The sequence below is a fragment of the Episyrphus balteatus genome, chromosome 2 (genome assembly GCF_945859705.1).
Source record: "Episyrphus balteatus chromosome 2, idEpiBalt1.1, whole genome shotgun sequence".
Lineage (NCBI taxonomy): Eukaryota > Metazoa > Arthropoda > Insecta > Diptera > Syrphidae > Episyrphus > Episyrphus balteatus.
Window position 1 is genome coordinate 103,197,645 of NC_079135.1, and position 18,776 is coordinate 103,216,420.

Genomic DNA, 18,776 nt, shown 5'->3' on the forward strand with positions numbered 1-18,776 from the left:
CCACTATCATAATAATGCACACGCTTGCAAATCAAATATCGCAAGTAAAAAATTGGAATTTCTTAAAATGTTAAAGTTCAAAAGTCAAAATGGCAACACTTAAATATAAGTTAATATTCAATATTTTTTATTGAATATTTGTCTTATATTACGTATATTTTATTTTATATTATTATTTGTTTCTCTCAAGAAATATTTTGCTATTTTAAGATTTGATTTTTTTATAACACACATGACATCAATGCAATATCGAAAGGTGGTTTCTGAATTTTGTTTTATTGATGTGAAATATTTATATATTATAAAAATAAATTTTAATGATGTTACAATTAATTCTACAATTATGTTATTGGGACTTAAAATTTGTAAACAAATGTAACGAAGACTGTTTACAAGGTGAAAAACTGCTTTTTCACGTTACTAATCAATGGTGAATAAAATCGGCACTAAAAAAATGCACTTTACTAACTTTGTGTCATTTTTTCAAGACAAGGCTAACTACTTTTTGTTAATCAATTTATATCGATGTGCAAATTTATTTCGATATCATTTATTTCTAAGTGTAATTCCAGGATTAACAGGTATACAAATGAACTGAAAAACTTCTAGTTACAGTGCATTTATACTATAGTATTTTCCCTTTTATACCTAGCTCATGTTCAGTGTTGCCATTAAATATTTTTTGAAATCGGGAGTTTACCACATCAAAAATCTCAAAAATCGGGGCAGACCGGGGAATCAGTAAAAATTTAAGAAAATCAAATTTTAAATAAAACAGAACCTTTATTGTTTGTTGTTATAGATTTTGTTTATCGTTTTGAGATGTTTTGAGGTTTAAAATGGGGGGGTCGTTCCGTAATTTTTGAACTAATAAAATCGACAAAACGATAATCGTTAATGTGGTTGTCCGTTTTTTGCTTCACGAAACTCTATCACTACGGTCTTGTCAACATTTTTTGCCACATCACAGTTTAAGAATCTTCAAAAATAAATCTAGAACACCCAAACAGAAATTTGGGTTTAAAATATTGAAAAAAGTAGATATATTTCTGTTTTAGACAGCGTAGAGAACTTAATATTAGTGTTTAAATAATTTGTTCCATTTTTTTAAAATGTACCTAGATAAAATAAAAAACTAATACAAAAAAATATTTTGCATTAAATTAATTTAATCAATCGTCAAAACAATATCGTCTGATAAAAATTGATTATAGCTTTTAAGTGAAGCAAGACTGACGTCATGTCTCCTGTCGATAATGAACTGCGGAATGACCCTTTTTGGTACTCACGTATTCTTTTAAAATATTTTTCCATTTTATATAAACAAATAGCGAATGAAACAGATATATGTAGATTTAAACCTTAGAGGATATAATAGGTGTGTTTTTTATTACCACAACACCGGTGCACCGGTCTTAACTGGACAAAAAAATTACAGTCGGGGCTAAGCAATTTATATGTTAAATACAACAACACTTAAGCAGCTTGGGCTTAGTTGTTTAGCCCAGAGAATTCTCTGGGCTTAACTTTTTCAACAGATTTAAATCTGTGCTACCAAATCAACTTGTTCGTAAATTGTTTAGAATTTGTTTAAAAACATCAAAACTAATGTTTGGAATGACAATTATTATTTTAAATATTTATTTAATAGTTAGTTAAACTTTTTTTTTTCAAAAACACAAAAGAAAACCCAAAAGCGAAAAATATAACAACTTTATATTTTTTTGTGTCAGCTGATTTCGGAACATTTAATATGCAGTGCTGCCAATTTTTCTCGCTAAGCCCCGAGGCGTTTTTTTTGTCCAGTTAAGCCCGTTGGTAATAAAAAACACACCTAATATATGGAGTGCTTGTTCCTATACCTAATACATTGTAACGCCATATGCATGAATTGGGGTCGCTGCCTTCGTATTTCAGTGCGAGTCCGGTTCCGCAGCTGTAAATAAACACGCTTGTTGATGACAGCCATCAAATGAAAATAAAATGGAGGCATGCACTCATCGAAAAACTTAAAGAAACTAGAGCCCTCTATAAAAGCTTCACGGAACTAACAGCACAAGCACTCCATATATTATATCCTCTAAGATTTAAACCAAAAACTGTTAAAAAAAGAAAACCAATTAAACGAAAGGAATTTTTAAAACGTTTAAGTAAAGTTCTGTTAGCTTTAAAACAAAATTTTAAATGTTTCTATGAAAAAAGTGACGATTAAGGTATGCAAATACTTTTTTGAGTTGAAAATCGGGAGAAAACCTTAATTTTAAACATTAAATCGGGCAATCGTAAATAGCTCCAAAAATCGGGAGAAATACGAAAAATCGGGGAATCTGGTAACGCTGCTCATGTTAAAAGACTTAAGGAGTTATACGATTTTGTGAGTATAGGAGTTATAGGTCTTGCGGACATGAGATTTTTTTAAATTATAGAATATCCAAACAAACATAGAAACCAAAAAAATTGCCCTATAAGCAGTAATTCCTAGACTGTACCAGGATTTTTTTTTAGTGCATATCCCAAAATTTCCCCTTTTCTCGAAAAATACCATTTTGTCCTAGATATGAATGTTTTTTTGCAATGCATTGTTTTGATTTTTAATGATAATGGATATAAAAACCTTCATAGATTTTTTTTAGTGCATATCCCAAAATTTCCCCTTTTCTCGAAAAATACCATTTTGTCCTAGATATGAATATTTTTTTGCAATGCATTGTTTTGATTTTTAATGATAATGGATATAAAAACCTTCATGCAAAAAGCAAAATTTGGTTCCGCTACCATAACTTTTAGTGCATATTTAAGGGTTTTTCGGTAGTGAGTTATAATAATAGATATGGGTTGACTGATGAAAAACAGGTATAACTTTTTTCAGAGACGTCAGATTGCCTTGACGTTTTCCAATCAGCATTAAAAACCTTGAAATCATGTATCATATGTGGTATATAATACCATCGTCTATTTTTGCTAATTTTGAAAATCTCCATTTCGCGCTTTGACCTTGAAAATCGTGACTTGCAGACATGAGATTTTTCTAGACTTTTGAGGTATGTTATAGAATGCCAAAAGGAAGGTATTGAGCAAAAAAATTTCTATTAGCATTCATTCCGAGGTTAAACCCTTATTTGACTGGATTAATTGTTATTTTACAGTTTCATTCTTTTTATTATGATTATTAAATTTATAAGTTTTATACTTCTCTTCTGTATCCGTTTAAGCAAATCAATACAATTGGAAGCAAAGTAAACAAACAAGAAATCGGATTAGAGCAAAATAAGAAAAATGTAAACAACAAAGCAGAGTTGAATATTCCAACTTTATGTAGATTGAGCTGAGTGTTATTGACATTTTTGTTTTAGTTTATTGTTGCACAAATCACCTTCCTTATACAGCCAATAATAATATATTTAAGGAGATGAGTCAACAAACTAGAACGTTCCTCTTTAAAAATAATACAAAGTCTATTTTTCAGAACATTCTTTTTTTTTTTTCCATTCTTGATCAACAAGTTCAAGTAATATTTAATTCAAATTTATAAGTAATTGTAATTAATTCAATTTATAAGTAAATTTCTTGCATAACCTGCACTGAATAATTAAGTAGCCAACAACTTTTAAAATTATATCATGTTCTGGCCTGGGATTGATTCAAATTGATTTAATCTGCACGTACTGAATAATTGAAATTCACACGATTAAAATAAAATATAAATTTTAAACTTAAACAAAAATTAGGATGGTAAATTGTTAAAAAAATATAGTATATAATATAGGATTTTATTGGTATAAGATATATTAATAAGTTATTCGTTACAACTAAATAAGCTGCATACTTATTAACTTTTAATAATGGGATTAGTGACTATCACAGCACCAATCCAGTCGGCTTTATGTCAGTTAATTTATCTAAAATTAATTATTATCTGTAGGTTGATTCATTTCAGATATTATTATATTAATAATTCAAAGTTGCTGTATTTTATTAAAAATACTTGCATTTGAATAACTTATATAATTCTTAGCCCTTAATCGTGGGAAAGGTTATAAAATAATATTTCGAGTATCGTATTGGAAATAAGTGAGAATAATAGTATGTTTAACAATGGAGGACACTAAACTCTTCAGAAAAAGGGCTTCTTAAAGGGAGTTTAAAATAAATTACATAATGAATCATTACTACAGCTTTTATCTCTAAACAAACTAATAGGTAAGTCCAGTTAATTTGTAGTTAAAGTGAAAAGTTCTGAAGTAATTGTTGTTTCGTTTGCTGAACACGAATTTTAATTTCTCCCGACGAACATGAGAATTTACCGAAAGAGTCCGAAAAAAAATGTTGTTTACTTATTAGCGTACTAGCAAAAAAATGCCAACATTTTTATTTTTACTCATTTTTTACTTGCGATATAGGTACTATATCTGGAGCTGCAGCCTTAACTAATACAGTGATTTTCTTCAAACTTGGTAGTTAGCAGTTTTTGGTGATTCCCTAGAGGAGAAATTAAAATTTTTTTTATGACCAAAACTAACGGTACCGGCCATATAACGGAAATAGAAAAGTAAATTTTTCTCGAAAACGGCTCTAACGATTTTGATTAAAATTTTTGTGTAGAGTAAAACACTTAAGATCCAACTTTTGAAATAAAAAAAATATTTTTTGTACCGTTATTAACGGTACTTGTCATAGAACTTTTTTTTTTATTTATGAATATCTCGTACAATACTAACCTGATTTCAAAGAAAATTTTTATACAAAAGCGTTCAAGTAAAAGTAATATTAAAATTAAAGAAAATTTTCAAAAAACACATTTTTGGATTTAAAAAAAAAATTTGAAAATTTTTTTTTGAAAAATCAATTTTTTGAAAACGGGTTTGCGAAAAATTTTGAAATTTCGTTCTTAAGCGTTAATTAATTTTTTCTTCAAAATGGCATACCAACTTTTTTTTTGAAAAATGTTAGAAAATTTTTATATATAAAAAATTATTTTTTTTTTAAAACGGCTCTAACGATTTTGGAAATTTTTTTTCTAAAAATTCCTTTTTATACAAGAAATAAACTGGCATACTTGTTTTTTTGTAAAAGATCATTTAAAACGGTGTTTAATTAATTATAAAAACAGATTTTTATTATTTTTTTTTTAATTTTTCCTAGTTTTCTTGAATAAAAAGCTGTAACATTAAAGTCACTTTAAGCATAAGAGCAAGTACGAGCGACCTCAGTCGTGCAATTTATTTTTTCTACGATATAGGATTTCAACCCGATTCATAAAATAAAAACTTTTTGGAAAAAAAAAAACAAAATAAAATTACCGATTCGTAGGTATTTTTGGTGACAAGTGTGACTTAATCAACATAGAATAGAAAAATTCCGCTATCATTTTTTAACACTTTAATGAACTTGCTAATTAATCAATAAAAACACTTATTGTAGTTTTCACCTAATAATTAAAGACTATTTTCAGCGATAAAACAATCTTTTTTGAGCCAATAAGAGGATTTAACCAATAAGAGGATGTATTCACTCCGGGGATGGACCTTGAAAATGTTGGTGTATCCAGACGATATGCTGTTTCTCACAAAATCTCCAGAAAGATAAAAATTAATAGGGTATTCATGAAAATCCGTAAACTCTGGGTAAACCTGGTGAACGTGAAAAAGAGGCAAATATGTCAAAATTGGGAGCGGGTCATAATTCTGCTTGTCAAAATTCTGTACGACAAAATTCTGTGGGGTCAAAATACTGTAATACCATAATTCTGTACGTCATTATACTGTAAATACAAAATTCTGTACGTCAAAATACTGTATCAACAAAATACTGACATGCAAAATTCTGTTTTGTAAAATTCTGTACGGCAAAATACTGTATATCAAAATTCTGTAAAAATGCTGTAAAAAAATATCGTTTTGATAATGTAAAAAAGTGCGCGCGCACTTTTTGATTAAATTTGACCCACAATAGGTCAAATTTAATCAAAATCGTTAGAGCCCTTTTCGAGAAAATTGCAATACCTCGAACACTTTGTATGGGAGGTATATGTTCTAAGCGAGATATTAAAAAAAAAAAAAAACAACCTTGGAAATTACGAAAAAATCATCTGTACCAAATTTCAAATTTTTTCAAACAACCTGTGACATGATAAAGCTTTTTCCAACCATTCAAAACTTTTTTGTTGATATAAAATAAAATTGTCTAGGATCTTGCAAGATAGAATTCATTTTAAGAATTCTTCGAAAAAGTTGAGTTTACCGCTTAATTAATGATAGATCTTCCGGGCGTATGTAAACAAAAAATCATCTTCGTAACACTACTGAAAAATTGTATTCTTTTATAAAAAAGACGCATTTTATTAATTAATTTCAGGGTTTTTACCCGAATCTTTTTGCGTTATGTTTTATTTGACATGTCATAAAGTGTATTAAGGTTATCATTTTATTTCTTGGAAATTTCCATGAGGAAATCAATTAGAGTTTTTCCAAGAACTGTATTGTAATATTCTTTTTTTTTTGTTTAAGAAAAGTTTATTCTTATCATTCTAGTAATCTGCCAGCTCAACAAAAACTTGCTTTGCAAAGGTCTCGAATCTAGTCATACAAACTAGAAGAACTATAAAACTAGATTATAACTTAACGAGTAGATAAAACTATTTTCATATGTATTCACAGTAACACACCCACCAAACAAGTTCCCATATCTCATGCTCAATTAGCAACTGAATTGCACATCTCAGCAAAACACCGGCCGGCCACCGGTCAGTCAGTAAACAACAAATTTGCAATCAGCTGTTAAATTTAATAAAAAAAAAATATCAAAACGAAAACAAATTCAAAAATAAATAACAAGCAAACAAAAGAAGTAGAAGAAATAAACATTTGCATACGCTAGCAAATTAGTTAAGATTTATACAGCAAGCAAAAACGCCATCCCCAATGCTTACTAATTTTTGAAAAAATAAAAAAATATAAAGAATATTCGCTCCCTCACGCAATGGATTTTAAATTGATAGTCCCCATGAATGTTTTCATCTTTATGGTGCACCACATCTCAACCGTCCCACCCTTGCAAGCAATAAGATTTAGAATTCATATATGTTAGGTATGACCGACTGTGTCGTAGATAATTGCTCAAATGAATGTTGTTTTATAGACGAGGAGAGTTATTCATTCAAAATAACACATCTAAATACTTGTAAAATTTGTGTTTAATGACTTAAAAAGATCTGAAATTGATTAAAGCAGCTTCAAATGAATTAAACTTTTTTTTAAGACGTATTTTTATAAAATAATTTCAATATCCTTGGACATACTGAAATTTTTTTCTATACATATTAAAGAAAAATAAAAAAAAATGTTTTATATTTACAAGTAATTTAACTTTTTTTTAAGACGTATTTTTATAAAATAATTTCAATATCCTTGGACATACTGAAATTTTTTTCTATACATATTAAAGAAAAATAAAAAAAAATGTTTTATATTTACAAGTAATTTAAAAATAAAAAATAAAAGTAAAAAAAAAATATTAAACTAAGTTTTGAAAATATTTACCTAATCCTTAATTACCTAAATAAATAAAATGCACGACTGGGTCGCATGAACTTGCTCTTAGAGTTAAAGTTGCTTACATTTTAAAGATTTTTACTTGCGATATAGGTACTATATATCAAGTTATGCATTCGTACAAAAAAAAAAGTTGAGATAGCATTTTTCCATGACATTACGATGGTAGAGAATGCCAAAAAAGTGGGTCCCGGAATTCCGTCTGTCTGTCAGTCTGTCAGTCTGTCTGTCTGTAAACGAAGCTACAGCTTAAACGGATGAACCGATTGATGTCAAACTTGGTATGTAGCATTATTTGGTGCCTCTCCAGAGGGGTTTTTGGAATTAATTTTTTTGGACCAAAAATAACGGTACTTGTCATATACCGATTTTAGTAAAATTGAAATTTCTCAAAAACGGCTCCAACGATTTTGTTTAAAAAATTCAACTGTTAGTTTTAAGACAAGGTCTATCTTTCAATAAAAAAAAATTTTTTTGAAAATCATTATTAACGGTACCTGCCATAGAACCGTTTTTTTTTTCAAATCCGATTATCTCTGAAAGAGCTTATTCGATTTCAACGAAACTTTTTGTGAAGAAGCATTTATATAATTTAAATATAAACCAAAAACAAAATTTCAAAAAAAATAATTTTTGGATTTTTAAAAAAATGTTGAAAATTATTTTTTCAAAAATCAAATTTTCGAAAACGGGACATTGAATTTTTTTGAAATTTTTTTTTTAGATGTTGATTAGTGATTTTTACAAAATGGCATACCAATATTATTTTAAAACTTTTATTCCAAAAAATTATTTATACAAAATTAGATTTTTAAAAAACGGCTCTAACGATTTTGAAAATTTTTTTTCTAAAAATGCATGTTAATATATCAATCAAAATTGCATACTTGTTTTGGAGGGCAATTTGATTTCAGATTTTATTTTATTTTCTTAAAAAACTAATTTTATTTTTTTTTTTTTACCTATATAGTAGGTACATTTACCTATATAGTAGGTACATTTTCCAAATTTCTATATAAAAAGTCTTAAAAATTTAAGCAACTTTAACTCTAAGAGCAAGTTCGTGCGACCCAGTTGTGCATTTTATTTATATAGAAATTTGGAAAAAAAAAATAAAATTCGTTTTTAAAAAAAAACTAAAATTAAATCTGAAATCAAATTGCCCTCCAAAACAAGTATGCAGTTTTAATTGATATGTTAAGATGAATTTTTAGAAAAAAAAATTCAAAATCGTTAGAGCCGTTTTTTAAAAAAACTAATTTTTTATAAATATTTTTTTTAGAAAAAATGTTTTAAAATAAAATTGGTATGCCATTTTGTAGAAATCACTAATCAACATCCAAAAACAAAATTTCAAAAAAATACAATGGCCCGTTTTCGAAAATTTGATTTTTCAAAAAAAAATTTTCAAAATTTTTTTAAAAATCCAAAAATTATTTTTTTGGAAATTTGTTGTATGAATGCTTCCTCACAAAAAGTTTCGTTGAAATCGAATAAGCACTTTCGGAGACAATCGGATTTGAAAAAAAAAACGGTTCTATGGCAGGTACCGTTAATAATGATTTTCAAAAAAAAAAAATTTTCATTAGAAGATAGACTTTAGCTTAAAACTAACATTTGAATTTTTTAAACAAAATCGTTGGAGCTGTTTTCGAGATATTTCAATTTTACTAAAATCGGTATATGACAAGTACCGTTATTTTTGGTCCAAAAAAATTAATTCCAAAAAACCCGCTGGAGAGTCGCCAAATAACGCTACATAACATTTGCTTTATTTTTACCAATTCATACAAATAAAGCAATTGAGTAGAAAAAAAAGAAGATATTGATTTAGAAAGGAAAAAGTGGTGGTGTTTTCAACGGAACAAACAATCAAAAAATCACAATTATCTTCCTTCAGTACATTGGGGATCCCAACTTTCTAAGCAAGGGTATTCAATATTTGGTCAACGATATCTGAAACTATTGTACGTGCCACAAATTAAAGAACTATACGAAAAATACATTTTTTCTCAGCAATTGATAGCATTCACGACCGTCGCGTCGTAATTTTAACATGCACCGAAAAAAAAAAACAATATCAATTTAACATTTTTTAATTATCAAATTAACATTTTTTAAATATCAGCCAAAAATGCTCTATAAAATGTGTTTTATGATATTTAAAATGTTGAAACAACATTTTTATTATCAGGATGATATTTAAATGTCACATTTTGGAAATTTTTTTTGATATTTTATTATCATTTTTTCATATCAATTTCTCATTCCAAATTATTGAAAAATATTAAATAAAAAATTCTTAATGTGTACTAATTTAAAGGCGCTTTGTGTTTTTTCGAAGTAAAATGTATGATTTACTGAGAAGATTTGATCGGCACTAAGATTTTACTTCACATAGTTTGGGAGAAAATAACAAAACAATTACATATATCACCTATAATAGAAAAAATAATATCACCATTATTTTGTAAAGAATATTCCCTATCAGTAATGTTTTGAAAAAAGAAAGAAAATTCTTAAAATAATAAAAATAATAAAAATGAAAAGGAAAGAAATAGGTTTCATTATAATAAACTAAAACGTAAAATCTAGTCAACATTGATATTTTAGTTGTCAAAGTGAAATTTTCACTATACACTTAAACTTAAAAAAATGTCAAAATGATATTTTAATTGTCAAAGTGAAATTTTCACTATCCCACCTGAAATTAAAAAATGTCAAAATGATAATGATAAAATATCGAAATTGATATTTTAATTGTTGGACGACTTTTGTCACTGAAAAATGTTAATTTGATAGCTGTTATTATCAAATTTTTTTTTCGGTGTGAAAATGTACCTAAATTGTATTGAATATTTTATAGAAAAGCCTTCACATAGAAAGTTTAAATTTATCAAATCTCAATTAAAGTTTTATAAGAGTAGTTAAACGGTTAAAAAATTATAAAACTTTTCATTTAAAAGGTTCTTGTGGAAAATTTTAGCACTATAAGTTTTGACTTTTCACTATTACCAACTTTGTGATGATAAAATCCTAAATATGAGTTTTCGTCATTCCGATACCAATTATTCTGTGCTTCAGGGTGTTTACATTTACACATTTCAACTTCCTAAACGGGTTGACGAGTTTTCTTCAAATTCGGTACACAACTAAGGGTGGAGTAACGAAAAATAGTGATGGAATTTGTTAGAATTACCATGGTTTGTTGAGAAAGGTTTAAAATGTAAGGTAGTTCCTATTCGTGTACTGAAAAAGAAATCACCTCACACACCATTTTAATTTTTGTTGTAACTTTTGAAAAAAGTTTAGATAGATTCTACTAAGCATGTAGCTTTTCTAGGCAAACCAACAAAATCAATGATTTTTACTCTAAACAAATCAACTTAAGCTACTTTACAGGAATATGGACTATATTCAATCAAGTAAGAAATTAAGGTCAAATAAATAACATTTTAGGCGCAGTGTCCAAACTTGTGGATTTCCTTTTTCAAAATTATAAATTAAAGGGTCACTGTGGTGTATACGTACTATTTTTTTTAGGGTAATACAAAAACATTGTTTCTATAATTTGTAAACTAAGGGTAGAATAGCGAAAATAAAAGTTGGGCTATCCTGGGTTAACCTTGGGCAAACAAACCATCTGTTTTAAACTAAGAATCATAATTTGTTTGGTTTCTGATATGAAAAAAATTTTTTTGTATGTTTAAAAAAAAATAGTGGAAATAAGAAAGAAAAAAGTTGGGCCCTTCTGGGCTAACGTTGGGTAAATAACCACAGTGCTTTACTCTGAATAAAAAATTATTTTTTGTGATTTTTGAGGTGAAAAAAAAATAAAGTGTTTTTTGTCGGAATGATTTTTTTGGATACAAAATTTAAATGCACTTAGTTCATTCCACACAAAAATCTCATAGAAAATGTACATATATTCTGAGCTTTTCGAATCCAATACAATGTCCATTAAAGTAAATTAAATTAAAAAAAACCAAAAAAAACAACTACTGCATTGCGAATTGAGATAACAACAAAGCAGCAAAAAAACATAGGTGCATGGACGGATAAGGGGTCCCTCAACAACATCACAAACAGAAAAAAAAAAAAAAAATTAATAACAATAAAAAAAAAAGAAATTAAAAAAATTGAGAAAAAAAAACATAATCCCGCAGTGGAAATAGCCACCAAGATGAAAAAAAAAGTTCATAATAACAAAACAAAAAATCCCCCATCATAAGACTGCTATAAGCAAATATAACCACACCTATATAAAGGAACCAGATTTTAAGTTGAAGTCATCAGTCGATTCGTGTTCAACTTAACGACAAGATGTTTGCTTTAAAATTAATTCAAACCGTTCTAGTTCTAGCCTTAGCGGCTGTGTGTTGTTGTTCAGCTGGTTCTGTCCAAAATGAACAAATTTGTAAGTTAATTTGGAACTTGCAAACATTTTTCTATCTAAACCTTCGACTTCTAAAATAATTTTAGACAAAATGTGCGTTCCTGAAAAGTTCTACCAGGATTGCTTGGATCTTTTGAAAGATCCATCTGAAGCTGGTATCCATATGGAATGTGTAAAAGGACGTGATCGTTTAGAATGTTTAGATTTAATCAATCAACGTAAAGCTGATGTCTTAGCTGCCGATCCAGAGGATATGTATGTGGCTTATCACAAGAAAAACGAAGATTACAAAGTCATTTCGGAATTTAGGACACAAGTTGAAAAAGATGGTAAGTTTTTTAAACCTTTCCAAAATCCTTAATTACAAATTTTTTACATTGATTTCTTAATTTTCTAGCCGAATTCCGTTATGAAGGTGTAATTTTAGTGAAGAAAAACTCCAACATTCACAGCTTGAAGGAGCTTCAAGGTGCCAAATCTTGCCATACTGGTTATGGAAGAAATGTTGGCTACAAAGTATGGAATTAAAAATCTGAAAAATTATCTAGGGTCTTAACAGCTTTTTTTTTTCTTTTTGACTAGATCCCAATTACAAAATTGAAGAATACTGGAATTTTGAAAGTATCCATGGACCCTAAGCTCTCATCTACTGAACGTGAACTCAAGGCATTATCTGACTTCTTCTCACAATCTTGCTTAGTCGGAACTTTGTCACCACAACCTGAAATTAATCAAGCTTTGAGTAAGTCTTTTATTTTTTTTTTTAAAGGCTTTAAGGTTTCAAGGTCTTAGTTTTGAGGTCTTAAATACAACCTGCAATTAATCAAGCTCTGAGAAAGTCTTCTTTTTAAAGGCTTTAAAGCTTCAAGGTCTTAGGTTTTGAGGTCTTGAAAACAGCCTTTGAGAAAGTCTTTTTTTTTAAAGACTTTAAAGCTTCAAGGGCCTAGGTTTTGGGGTCTTGAAAACAACCTTTAAGAAATTAATTTTTTTTAAAGGCTTTAAAGCTTCAAGGTCTTAGGTTTTGTGGTCTTTAAATCAACCTTTGAAATTTTTTTTTTAAGGCTTTCAAGCTTCAAGGTCTAAGGTTTTGAAGTCTCAAAAATAACCTTTTAGAAAATCTTTTTTTTTTTATGGCTTTAAAGCTTTAAGGTCTTAGGTTTTGAAGTCTTAAAAACAACCTTTGAGAAATTATATTTTTAAAGGCTTTAAAGTTTCAAGATCTTAGGTTTTGAGGTCTTAAAAACAACCTTTGAGAAAGTATTTTTTTAAAGGCTTTAAAACTTCAAGATGTTAGGTTTTGAGGTCTTAAAAAGGTTTTAAAGCTTCAAGTTCTTAGATTTTGAGGTCTTAAAAACAACCTGAAATTAATCAAGCTTTGAGAAAGTTTTTTTTTTTTTTAAAGGCTTTAAAGCTTCAAGGTCTTAGTTTTTAAGGTCTTAATAGAGTTCTTAATTTTTTTTAGGGAAAAAGTATTCAAACTTGTGCGCCTTGTGTGAAGACCCTGTTAAGTGTAACTATCCTGACAAATTCTCTGGCTATGATGGTGCTATTCGTTGTTTGGACAAAGGCAAGGGTGATGTTGCCTTCACTAAGACCTCTTTCATCAAGAAATACTTTGGAGTAGGTTTTTTTTTGTTAGAAACTTAAAAGTTCAAGCCCCTCTAAAACATACATAAAACTTCTTCTAGATGATTGCTGGAACAGCTGGTGAAAGTACTGATGCTGCCAACTTTGAATACCTTTGTGAAGATGGAACTCGTCGACCAATTACTGGACCAGCTTGCTCATGGGCTCAACGTCCATGGAAGGGATATATCAGTAACACTGATACTGTTAAGGAAAAGGCAGCTCTAGAACGTCTTCAGACACGTCTTGAGAAATTCTTTGAAAATGGTTTGAAGGCTGAAAATAAAAAAGCTGCATCTGATCTTTTGATCGAACCTGATCTAGTCTATCACAATAAGGAAAAGGTTGTTGATCCTAAGGAATACTTGGAACGCGCTGGATACAAAGATGTTATTGAACGTGATGGAAGTGCAATTAATAAGATTAGGTTTGTTGGGACCTTGAGAGACCTTAAAAATGTGTCCTCATTGAACTTCTTGATTTTTATAGATTGTGTGTAGGTCAAGATATTGAAATGAAGAAATGCAAGGCTATGCTTCGTGCTGCTTACTCTCGGGACATCCGGCCAGAGCTTGAGTGTGTTTTGATGGATGATTGTGTTAAGGCTGTTAAGGAAAGCAAGGCTGATGCAACAGTGGTTAAACCAGGTCAAATTCAGACAGCTCGTGATCAACATTTACAGCCTTTGGCCTACGAAAGCATTATGGATAACAAGGTTTATGTTGTTGTAGTTGATCCAAGCCTTTCCAAGGATGTTCTAATGAAGAGTCCTGTGTAAGTTAGAAAGCTTTTATGTTTCCCACAGATCTTCTTCAATTTTATTTGATCTATTCTAGCAAATTCGATGCAAATCAAGATCGTGCTCGTGCTGCTGCAGCTTTATTGAACAAAAAACGTGGCAAGAGTCCATGTGAAGCTCAATCTAGCCCAAATGACAAAATGATGATTGTCAAGGCTAATGAATTAGATAGTCACAAGAATATGCAACTTTTGTGTCCCAACATGGAAAAGAAACCAATTACTGAAGCAGCTACATGCAACTTTGAGGCAGCTATGCCAAGAACTGTAATGGTTCGTGAGGGTATGGATAAAATTGAAAAGGATAATATTGTTCATGTGTGCAGTTTGTTGTCGGAGAAATTTGGTGGTGTTGGTAAATTGAATGATGTTTTTGAGATGTTTGGCGAATTTGAGGAGGGAAAGAGAAATGTCATTTTTAATGTAAGTTTGATTTTTCGAAATTTTGTATTTTCTTTGTAAAACATGTTGTATTTTTTCAGGATGATGGAAAATCACTTGAGACTGAATGGAAGAATACCAATGTTGATGAAAAGACTGCAATGGAACTTCGTTGTGGTAATGCTATTTCAAAATCTTAAATTTTGAAAAAATAACCAACGATTACGAATTTTATGTGAAAAGCTTTATTTTTAATTAAAAAATTGTTCAAAAAATATGGTTTTTTATTTTCTTGTTTCTTGGATGGATGTCATCTAAAGGTTCAACTAGTTGAGTAACTTTGCTGATTTCAAAGAGAAAGACCATAGGTCAAATTCAGTAGTTCTGATTTTTGAGACAATTTTTATATACAGAAAAAAAAACAACCGTAATCAATATGACGATCGTCCATAGTCAACTTAAAAAACAGAGGATTTGTCATATTGACTACCAAAATAGTCAACATGACAACTTGTTTTTGACAATCCGACCCGAAATTTACAAATTTGATAGTCAAAGTCAATATGACAACTTCTGGTTGTCAATTTCGGTAGTTAATATGACAATTTGGTAGTCAATTTCATATTCAACCAAAATGTAAGTTGAATTTATAGATTCCGGTATTAAAACTTTTTGAACTTTGATATGGCAATTTTGTAGTCAATATGACAACATTTAAGTCAAGCTACCAAAATTGATTATTCAAAATTATTCTATTGACTATCCGCAATTGAATTTCAATTTGGTTTTTTTTTTTTAATAAAATAATCATATTAACTACAGAGTTGTAGAAAAAATTCGGTTGTCATATTCACTATGGTAAATTGTCATATTGACAATGGAAAATTGTCATATTGACTATGTTAAATTATCATATTCACTATGGGAAATTGTCATATTTACTATGGGAAATTGTCATATTGACAATCGTGGAGGATAACTGTTTTTATTTCATGTCGTCATGGTGTAATGGACATCCTTAATTTTCGAGTTTTGACTGAAACTTAGTGAAAAATGTCAAAAAATTACTCAAATCTGTTAGTCTTCTGTTGATTTTACGTTTTGCCTTTTGTGCTGTGGCTCTTGTTTTTTAAAAAAAGAATGTGTTGTGTTGCGTAATGTCAAGTTGTATAGGATCGTGCTATGTTTTTCGGTTTCATGTCGCGTGGGTTCTGAAATTGAGAAATATTATCTATTAAAAAAACTTGAGAAAAATGCTTCCCCAGTAAAAGTTGTTAAAAATGTTTCATTTACCACAGGTACCAAGAATAAAAAGTCTATACAAATATTTTTGGTGAAAGTGTGTTTCTTTTTGGGGAAACAAGGAAAATCCGATATAAGGAAATTAGGAATGAAATAAGTCTCTGCATTTTTTGCATGTCAAAGGGTATTTTTTTTAAGTCCTAGAGAAAATGTGGGTAGTAATAATGGTTTCCTATTGAAAGTAATATAATTTACTTTTGAGATTGAAAGAATATCATGGTTTAAAGGTTTTTTTTTTACATTAATAGATACCCTTATAAAATTTGGTAATAACGTTACAAAAGCAAGAATAAATAGACAACATACCTAAAATTATTTTGGGTCAAAGCGTGTTTTTTAAGAGTAAGCATTAAATTCTAAAATAAGCCAAAAAGCCTCTAAGAATTTCTCAACACACTTTCACTGAAGAAAATATTGTAGACTGTTTAAATTCTTAATTCTTATAAAAAATTTATTTATGTCAGCTATTATGGAACCTTTCTCACACATAACTCAACCCCCCCCCCCCCCCCCCAAAAAAAAAACACCTTTTAACCAAAAATATTTTTGAGGCCTTTATGATGGATTTCTTTCTAAAAACCTCATTCCAAATTTACATATCAATGTATCGGGAAACCGACGAAGTTACGAATACCAGAGTTACGGGCGACAGAGTTACGAGCGTCAAAGTTACGCGAAACCGAAGTTACGAAAAACTAGAGTTACGAATTCTAAAGTTATGTTAAGCTATGGCATGTGATTTTTGGGTTGGCAACAATTGCGAGGAACGATATGGAATTATGGAAATACAAACAAGAGATTAACATTTTTCTCATTGAACTAAATGAGTAAAGCGAAAATGGGTGTTATTTAATTTTGTAAAATTTTGATTGGATAGGTATAGATATACATATATGGTTTTGTTTTTGTGAGAAGATCGCAAAAACGTTGAAATAGAAAAAAAAAACATATGTATACTTATGTAAGTTTGGGGGACATAATTGAATTTAACTTCTTATTTGTCCAACTAATATTGCACCTACGTATCGATATTCTCTTATTTATGTTTCCATAATTCCATATCGTTCCTCGCAATTGTTGCCAATCCAAAAATCACATGTCATAGCTTAACATAACTTTAGAATTCGTAACTCTAGTTTTTCGTAACTTCTTCGGTTTCGCGTAACTTTGACGGCCGTAACTCTGTCGCGCGTAACTCTGTTATTCGTAACTCCGTTACCATTTCCAATGTATCATGTTCTTCACATGAGTTTCATCTATGTTTTACCAAATATATAGTGAAAAAAAAGAACAAGAGCCCTGGCTTTAAATTTTCAATAGCTTTTCTAGGAGTAATCGTATTGACCTGATATTATGTCATTAGATTTTAAATAAAAAATTAACTTAAAAACGTGTATCATACAACTACATATATTCTTTTCCTCTTTTCGGCGAAAAAACACCCTTCCACCCACAATTATTATTGTGCATATCAGCCATTCCATTTGTATTTTTTAGGACATTTTCAAGCTTATTATCCAGGTTATCTCGTTGAAGAAGCAATATTTTTTCTTGAAATTTGGTGGGTCTTTAAGGGCTCATGATAAAGTTGATATTCTAGTTCTAGTTGATGTTTCAAGAAAACTAATTCAAAATAGCTAAATTATTAACAGACGAAGACGGTAACGGAGAAGACTTGTACGCGTCTTCTTTTTTTCATTTGTAACTTTGTATTGTACATTTAACAATAAGTCGGTTTATTTTTATCGTTGGAACGGACGCTATTTATAGTGGGATGAGATAAAGCTTAAAGAGACCGAAAATAATTTATAAAACGGACTTAAATGCTTAAATACATGCATACATATATACGAATATATATATGTAAGTCGATTTCACTTGCAGAAAAGTCAAAACTGATATTCGAAATATTTTAGCTAATTAACCACTTATGAATAAATTGTTCAATGTGGTCAAACTTCTTCCTTTTCTACCTGCAAATTCTGAATTAATTTTTTAATCAATATAATCTTTAAAATTGGATACAAATTTTCTATTGTAGATATTAATATATGTATTTATTTTAAAGATTCTCTTATGTTTGAGAAAAGTAAATTTATTCCACTGTGGGATAATAAAGTATGAATTCCCAGAAAATTTATTATTCGATGATCTGTTTTAATTGAATAATTGCAATACGTTGGCAGTTGCAATGTAGGTAGTAGGTTTTATAGTTCTGGGAATGGTATATTAAATCCAATTAAAATTATAGATGTACAAGTACATATTGTTCTATGGAATTTCAATATCAACTAATTGCAATTGTAGAAACTGCACGGTTCGAAAAGTGGGAAGATGAAGTAGTTGAGAGATTAATGAACAATAATCTAATTATATTTTCATCCAACCACCTGAATGTCTGATGGTCAATTTGAATGATTATTTGAATTGAGTGAAATGTATTTAATTGCATTATTATTTGAAGAATTCAAAATAAATAGGTAATATACCAACATGCTTTTGAGTTATGGGCCACATCTTAGGTCGCAAAAATTTGTTATTAAAAATTTGAACTAATTTTTGGATAGATACCAGTAATATAAACCAAGTTTTCAGCTTCGAAAGATGTGTGGTAACCATAAAATAAATTTAAGACAAATTATATGGGACGTGGGCCAAGGGCGTACAGCCATGAAATTGGTGTCAAATCAAAGCTGAAGGTTATTGCATACAAAGAGTAAAGA

At 29.2% G+C, this 18,776-nt stretch overlaps 1 protein-coding gene across 1 annotated transcript; it reads left to right on the top strand.

The window, feature by feature from the left end:
* The first annotated feature begins 11,808 nt into the window (after positions 1-11,808).
* On the top strand, positions 11,809-15,028 carry LOC129910886 (transferrin). Its single transcript, XM_055988475.1, has 9 exons — positions 11,809-11,967; positions 12,033-12,275; positions 12,344-12,462; positions 12,529-12,688; positions 13,409-13,566; positions 13,635-13,999; positions 14,062-14,346; positions 14,409-14,793; positions 14,853-15,028. Exons 1-9 carry the CDS (start codon positions 11,874-11,876, stop codon positions 14,949-14,951), a joined length of 1,908 nt encoding a protein of 635 aa, XP_055844450.1. The 5' UTR covers positions 11,809-11,873; the 3' UTR covers positions 14,952-15,028.
* The last annotated feature ends 3,748 nt before the right edge of the window (positions 15,029-18,776 follow it).